At 36.9% G+C, this 8,168-nt stretch overlaps 1 protein-coding gene across 1 annotated transcript; it reads left to right on the top strand.

The window, feature by feature from the left end:
- The first annotated feature begins 2,108 nt into the window (after positions 1-2,108).
- LOC311295639 (beta-1,3-galactosyltransferase 2-like) lies at positions 2,109-7,787 on the top strand. The gene is made up of 3 exons (XM_084417105.1): positions 2,109-2,339; positions 6,986-7,109; positions 7,426-7,787. The coding sequence occupies exons 1-3, from the start codon at positions 2,116-2,118 to the stop codon at positions 7,660-7,662; spliced, it is 585 nt and encodes a 194-aa protein (XP_084273231.1). The 5' UTR covers positions 2,109-2,115; the 3' UTR covers positions 7,663-7,787.
- The last annotated feature ends 381 nt before the right edge of the window (positions 7,788-8,168 follow it).

Genomic DNA, 8,168 nt, shown 5'->3' with positions numbered 1-8,168 from the left:
CTACTATTGTGTTTTCAGTTGCCAGTTAAGGAGTTATATAGACTTATATAGACTTATATAGAAAAAAACTGCAGTAAAAATAGCAATATTTTATTTATTAATAAAAGATTAATTTTATTAATAAAAATGTACTGAAAGAATGAATGAGGTGTTTAAACACCGCTTCCCCTTTAAAAAAGGGGAGGAGACCGACAGAAACTCTGGGTTTACCGAAGAAAACCTGCTCCGGACCAGGTTAGGTTCACAGAGTAAGTTACCATGGTAACTGACTCTGGGTATAAGTTACCTCTCTTTCTGAAACAGGCTTGACTTACTCTGCTTTCTCAGGTTTAACATACCTCCCATTCTGAAACAGAAAACTCAGAGTTTCCCTCATTTCAGGGTTAACATACTCAGAGTTTTCACTTAACCTCCTTTCTGAAACAGGCCCCTGTTGTTTTGTTTTAAACAGAGGATCCTGTTTGCTGCCATAAGAATCGACTGGCATACTTTATTGAATATTTCTGTTATTGTGCCGTTGGCTGTCGAAACGGACGGAGTAAAATGGAGCCATCAGGTATTAACGCGTTTCAGAGCTGTTCACCAGGTGTTCCTGCCGTAAACCGCGGACTGATGTAAGCAGATATATTTATTTTCCTTATTTCGAGAGTTTAATTCACACTACAGTTTTTTTTTGTTTTTGTCAAAAAAGTACAAAAAGTAGCGGGGTTGTAAAGATTACAGCGCTTTGAATTAATATGTGAGAATGTAAGGGGAAAGGCGAATTCACATATTTGAATTAATATGTGAGAATGTAAGGGGAAAGGCGAATTTAAAAAAAAAAATTGCGGAAATTGTAGGTCATAATTTTGGTCAAAATACGAATGTGTTTAGTTCTCGGTAAGTCTACATGATTAAGTTCATGTGTAATGTGTAATTTGCTCTTAAAATGTGCTTATTATACTTGCCTACTGATAAAATAATAAACCATTTCAGAATCCAGGAAATGAAGACAAAAGGTCAGGGCTAGCAATTAGGGAAGATGTTAAATCAGTCTAAAAAGATAAATGAAGATATTTGATAAAGTATTGACTTTTTGTGTGCTGTATTTGTTCTTCCAAATACATTGTTTATTTGTAAAACAACAATACAATTAATATTCAAAAGAACTAGGTGTCCCACTTTGACAATAAAGGTTATTTTATTGCATGAAATGCATGGAAAATATATGAATATGAAAAATATATGAAAAAAAAAAAAGAGGAACCTGTATGTTGTTGTCAAGAAAATGGTTTAGTATGAGGAAGTCATTTGGAACATATTTTAACACGAAACCAAAGACAAATTACTGTGTGAGAAATCACTTTACCTGTATTTATCCTAGACTGTTTAGAACGTTTAGGTATGAAAGCAAGGCTGTGAGGGATAAACTTACTGTGTTTTCAATGGCATCCGCTGTAAAAAGCTGTATAAATCTCCTATATCACTTATAATTTTCCACAGCTCATATTGTCTGGAGTTTTTTGTCTTCTGAAATTTCTTGGAAATATAGTTTTGCAGTGTTTCGTCAGCAGAACAATCCAAAAACACATTAAATAACAGTACAACCCACTGAAGAGATGTATGTCTGTCTATCCCTCATAGCCTCACTTTCGTTCCTGTTAAAAATCAAAGATGGCTCTGCTGTGAATAAGGTCTATATGTCGTCAAACTCGATACCTTGGGTTTTTAATGAGAGGCATTGGATTTCAGCCATCATCTCAAATGCAGGAGTAAGTTTACTGTTTAACACCTGACAGTCTCATGTCTATCTTCAGATAAAGATAAAGGTTCGGCAACGTGACAACGGTGTGACCCCTGCAGACCCTCATGACTGTGTGAAAAGGTCAGTTAGTTTCTTAAAATAATCAGATAACATCATGTGGTACTTCCCCAAAACGTAATGGCATCCAAGAATAAAATAAAATAATATTTCCAACACATTCAAGGTGCAACATGCAAATAATTAATTTATTTTTACTTGATGGTTACGCCATTTCCAAGTCATTAAATGCAACTTTTCTTTCATTAAATCTAAAAGTTGTCACTGACCTAGTGGACGCCGACGTGCTCCTCAACATGAACAACCTAATAAATATGCTTGAGAGTCTGAACGCAGTACAACACAACTATATGACCGGGTTGGTGTGGGGTGGCAGCGTTGTAATACGAGACCCTTCCAACAGGTTTTTTCTCCCCTACAACGTGTACTCCAGGGACACATATCCTCCATATCCTCTGGGCATGTGTTACATCATTTCTATAGTCAGGGGGCCAATTCTGAAAAGGGCTTCCGTTAAGACTTTTGCGGACATGTTTTGGTACAAGCTGTCACCCTATTTTTTTAGTTAGAAGACACCCATAGGTAAGATATTAGGTTGGTTGTCAAGCTGAATTTTTTTTTTTGTGACTTGTACAAGCAATTTCAGACCAATTTTTTGGTTTCCTGCTCAACACGACATGCCAACAGTAAATGTTGAATATCTCCACAACCACAAGGACCATATTCATAAAAATGGTATCAAATGAAAGCCAACACTCATGGGATGTCTGCTGAAGTGAATGAACATTTATTGTACAGTGTAAGATACAACAGAACTAGAACATGAAAAAAACAATCTCCGCCTAAAGAGAACCAGTTTTCAAAGTGAATATCAGCTTGGAAACATAACCTAGTATCCCAAAACCTCTGTCAATCAGTACCCATATCTATGGGAATGAGTCAAGCCAAGTTTAAAGCTTGTAGGGAGAGACAGTGCAATGCTGCACAAGTTATAATACTTTAATGTCAAGGTGGAAATTTAGAACTGTAGATGATGGTCTATGGTGCTATTTGACTTAATTAGCGTACCAGGTTGTAACACAAATTATATTTAATTCACATATCACTATAGTTATTAATTCCATCCTAACAAAACTGCTCTCTCACTTCTTTAGGGTTAGGGGTTAGTAACTAGTTAGTAGTAATAACTATGTAATAGTCGTATGGCAAAGGTATGTTTTTCCCCATCAAAGCAGTGGGGTTGGCTGAGGTTGGCTCTCAGGTTGTCAGTCTCATCCCTTTGAGACTGAATGGATTGAATAAGCAAGGTCAAGCTAAGCGCAATGCAAATAATGGTGTGTGTCTATTATATTGCAAAAATATTGCACAATATTATACTACAATAATCTCCAGAAAGAGCACAAAGACACCACTTCCTGAAAAATCACTTCAATCAAAGGGCTTTATCTTGGCTGTATTTTCCATATTTGTCTTGACAAATGAAACATTTTTTCCAATCAATATCTCTTCCTATTTGTTTTTCTTTGGACGCCAGGCTTACAGCTCCCTCTGGATCCATGTTATCTCATCTGAAGGCAAATACATTTTTCACTACACTAGTCTGATTGGTTTCTGAGTGGATCACTACAATGTCCTCTGACATAAGCTGAGGGCTTTGCTATCTAACAAATTTATTAACACTTTTAGCTATAGCAGACTGTAAAATAGGCTGCTGTGCAGCAAATAAATTAAAAACATAATATTTCCATTACACATGTGCACACAACTTAATTTACCTATTAGTAAGTAAGCTAGTAATTATGAAAGTAAATTAGCCTAGCTATACACTCACCTAAAGGATTATTAGGAACACCTGTTCAATTTCTCATTAACCCTCTGAGGTCTGAGCTGTTTTCTGGGCCCTGGAGGTGTTCTGACATGCTCTGACATTTGTGGTTATTTCTGTTACTTGTGACATTTTCATGGCTAAAGTCTAATTACACTGTATTCAGCACAAACTCTGCTACAATAATATATCAGCAGCATGTGTGTAAAAGTTTGTAGTTTTGAGATAATGACATTTATGCGTGGTTTGTGAAAATACAAAAAAATATTCTCACTGAAATAAGGTCATGAAACCCATACTGATTATTTCTTCACAAGACTTTTGAAAATTGTATGACGTAGCCTAGAATATTTGCTCTAAAACTATGTGAAAATCACCCTGACTGCTCATTCAGAGAAGACAATATATTGATTTAAAATTTTAACAACGTGTTTTGTGTGATAAAGCTTTATGCGGGAGGGGCGGATCACCTCATTAATATGTAAGGCTTTTTACACCTGAGAAAGACAAAGACACTCCCTAATGGCCCTCTTAGGAGCTTATCAGGGCCCATCATTCTGACCAACCTTCCACAAAGAATGAGGAGATTTAGAAAAGAATGGCTTTTAGATTGTTTGGATTTTTTTACAACACAACATAATCCAAAGAAAGAGACCTTTGTGCCATTCCTAAAAACATTGTACATACCTTTCATTTCCAAGGTGTTTGATTTTCACTTTACCATGTTCATGTACAGAGACATGTACTGTGAATGTTAAAGTCAGCAGGACTCAGTGGCATCTGGGTCCTGAAAAAAAAAAAAAAAGTGAACATACTGATATCAAGAGAAAGGCCTGCACGATTTTGGGAATACATTTTAGATTTTTCTGGTTAAAATTGCTTTTTAAAATTCACAGAATACACACACACACACACACACACAAATGTTTCCAACAATATATTATATAATGAACACCAGGTTTGTTGTGCCTTGTAGGTATAGGCTATGCACAGTGCTGCATAAAATAATAACAATATAGCAGCCTTTATAAATCTTCCAAAAGATTTCAGTAACTAAGCTAGAGAAAAATATATTGATTATCATGTTACTTCAAATGTTTCCATTCGTTATGATGATATGAAATGAGATAATAGTAAAAACATGAAGCCGTTTGGAGCGTTTTGCTTTTCCAAAATATGATAGATTCAAACGCGATCGCGATCCAAAATGTGATACATTCGAACGCTCAACTATAAAACATTATGGTTACCATATACATTTCTACGTTTGAGCAGATATCCACAAACACAGTAACAGTAAACACGGGTCTAAATATTATAATATTCACCATATATCTAGCAACAGTTCAACTGCAATGTGAAATTTATGCAACAATAACAAACTAATATGTTAGAATTTCTTACCTTATCTTTCTTGTCTTCAAATCGCGTTCTTCTTCTTCTGGGGTAAAGCCAATGTAAGCTCACGACGCGTCTTTCAATCTCGACGAAAAGCAGAGACTGATGAAGTGTTTTGGTGTTTTGTTTTTGAGGTAATGAGTGCGTTCGCGTTCCATGTGAAGATTTGCATGTGAATATCTTTTGACTCATATTAGAGTAGGCGTGGTCAAATTAAAACTAATTAGGAAGCGTTTGAGAAGCTGGACATCTTGTTGGTTTTATACAAATTACTTAAACAGAGAATATTTGTTTTCAGTTTGAATCCGATCATTTAAAAGTACACACTTAAATGTTTATAAAGGTATATGGTTCATAAATGTGTGACAAGTATTCGCTGAGTTTTGTTTCAGTTTATAGACGTGCTCAAGAAAAAAAAGTTCACCGCGACGGAGAGGCAGAACGCACACCCTGTTTATTTTCTTCATTTTTCAAAAGCACAATGTTTTGATTTGATTGTAAGTGGACACATACAAAAGTAGAAATATCACAGATTCTTTTTTTATATTTCTTTTTTCTGTATGACCATAAATGACGGAGTAATTTAAGTTTAAATTGCTACAATGTGAAGAAAATCCATCAAAACGCGCCCGTGCGTTTGCCGACCTCAGAGGGTTAATGCAATTATCTAATCAACCAATCACATGGCAGTTGCTTCAATGCATTTAGGGGTGTGGTCCTGGTCAAGACAATCTCCTGAACTCCAAACTGAATGTCAGAATGGGAAAGAAAGGTGATTTAAGCAATTTTGAGCGTGGCATGGTTGTTGGTGCCAGACGGGCCGGTCTGAGTATTTCACAATCTGCTCACTTACTGGGTTTTTCACGCACAACCATTTCTAGGGTTGACAAAGAATGGTGTGAAAAGGGAAAAACATCCAGTATGTGGCAGTCCTGTGGGCGAAAATGCCTTGTTGATGCTAGAGGAATGGGCAGACTGATTCAAGCTGATAGAAGAGCAACTTTGACTGAAATAACCACTCTTTACAACCAAGGTATGCAGCAAAGCATTTGTGAAGCCACAACATGCACAACCTTGAGGCGGATGGGCTACAACAGCAGAATACCCTACCAGGTACCACTCATCTCCACTACAAATAGAAAAAAGAGGCTACAATTTGCACAAGCTCACCAAAATTGGACAGTTGAAGACTGGAAAAATGTTGCCTGGTCTGATGAGTCTCGATTTCTGTTGAGACATTCAGATGGTAGAGTCAGAATTTGGCGTAAACAGAATGACACTGTGCAGGCTGGTGGTGGTGGTGTAGTGGTGTGGGGGATGTTTTCTTGGCACACTTTAGGCCCCTTAGTGCCAGTTGGGCATCGTTTAAATGCCACGGCCTACCTGAGCATTGTTTCTGACCATGTCCATCCCTTTATGACCACCATGTTCCCATCCTCTGATGACTACTTCCAGCAGGATAATGCACCATGTCACAAAGCTCGAATCATTTCAAATTGGTTTCTTGAACATGACAATGAGTTCACTGTACTAAAATGGCCCCCACAGTCACCAGATCTCAACCCAATAGAGCATCTTTGGGATGTGGTGGAACGGGAGCTTCGTGCCCTGGATGTGCATCCCACAAATCTCCATCAACTGCAAGATGCTATCCTATCAATATGGGCCAACATTTCTAAAGAATGCTTTCAGCACCTTGTTGAAACAATGCCACGTAGAATTAAGGCAGTTCTGAAGGCGAAAGGGGGTCAAACACAGTATTAGTATGGTGTTCCTAATAATACTTTAGGTGAGTGTATGTCTGGTAAGTATATAGCTAGTTGGAAAACAATTTAGCTTACCTGTTTCTGGCAACATTTGATGGTAGAATCTTTATGTTTGTATCTGTTTGTAAATGTTTGTGTAGACAAATAGATCAAGTTAATCTGTTGTGTGATTGTGTGATTCACTCCTTTATAAAGTTTTGTTCAGACTGCACTGTTGACACCTGCTGTGATCATCTTCTCTGGATCTGATGCCTCAATCTGCTGCCAAATCACAGCTGTGCTGACACAACAGTGCCCCTTGTGGTGTGATTCTCTTGTGGTATTTATTGATTATTATTTTTTAATGATCATGCTTGCACATAAGTTGGATTATATTGCACATTTGCCCAAATTTACAATAGGTAACATGGAAGAAAATGGAAGCACTTTGGGAAAAAAAATCCGCTTTTACCACTTTTAAGAATATAGTGTTAAAATGGACAAAAAAACATTTTCTAAGCTGACAACCTGGCTAGAACACATGTTGAGGGGTTAAATATTAATACTGGATAGGTTGTATACTTGTACCAAAAAGTGTCCAACAAAGTTTTAATATCAATTTTGGCCCCCTGACTACTATGGACCTCCCACAAAAGATTCTACAGGGAGCAAGGGAAGTTAAGCCCATATATATCGAGGATGCATATCTTGGAATGTGTTTGGAGCATTTAGGTATCGTCCCCACCAAACCGCCAAACATCGAACTATTTGTGGTGAGACTACTGCAGTACAATCGCTGTTACTATTCTAGACTAATAGCAATACAAACAGAAAACACAAATCAGATGACTTCTTATTGGACAGTTATTTATTTATCCAGCCAACCATGCTGAGGTGGAAACATCCCGAATATTCCTCATATTATGTTTCTGACAGCAAGAAAAAAACATGTTACTTTGGTGTACTGGTTCACTTTACATCAGTTTACAAAAGTAAAATGTGTGTGTGTGTGTGTGAGAGAGAGTGCATTTTATTTGTTTCTTTCAAGTGAAACCATTTGCATCATGAACATATCCTCAGGAACAATTAAACAAATGTTACATGTAAAAACTTTTTAAATAATTTATTACTTGCTGATTTACTCTGATTTACAGTTTTGTTTGAGAACTGACATGAAAACAATATGCAGATATTACTCTTAATACATCCATTTTGTCACGGTTTGGGTTTTCTTATCATTGTCATGTTTCTGTGTCTTGTCATGTGATTCCCTGTTTGTCATGTGATCCTGCCATGTGTCTTGTCATTGGTTAATCATCTGATCATTGTTCACAGGTGTTCCTTGTCTTGTAATTAGTCTATGTATTTAAGCCCTCATGTTTGCCCTGTGTCCTGGTCG

Source organism: Rutilus rutilus, assembly GCF_951802725.1.
Source record: "Rutilus rutilus genome assembly, chromosome: 8".
In the NCBI taxonomy this organism is placed as follows: domain Eukaryota; kingdom Metazoa; phylum Chordata; class Actinopteri; order Cypriniformes; family Leuciscidae; genus Rutilus; species Rutilus rutilus.
The sequence above is the reverse complement of the archived record's forward strand: the minus strand, read 5'-3'. Positions and strand labels throughout refer to the sequence as shown.

Bases quoted from the DNA above. Each gene is read 5' to 3' on its own strand.
- LOC311295639 (XM_084417105.1), top strand. From the start codon at position 2,116: ATGCTTGAGAGTCTGAACGCAGTACAACACAACTATATGACCGGGTTG. The intron at 2,340-6,985 runs GTACAAGCTGTC...TCCTTTATAAAG, and splicing joins ACTTTTGCGGACATGTTTTG to TTTTGTTCAGACTGCACTGT. The intron at 7,110-7,425 runs GTATTTATTGAT...CTCCCACAAAAG, and splicing joins TGTGGTGTGATTCTCTTGTG to ATTCTACAGGGAGCAAGGGA.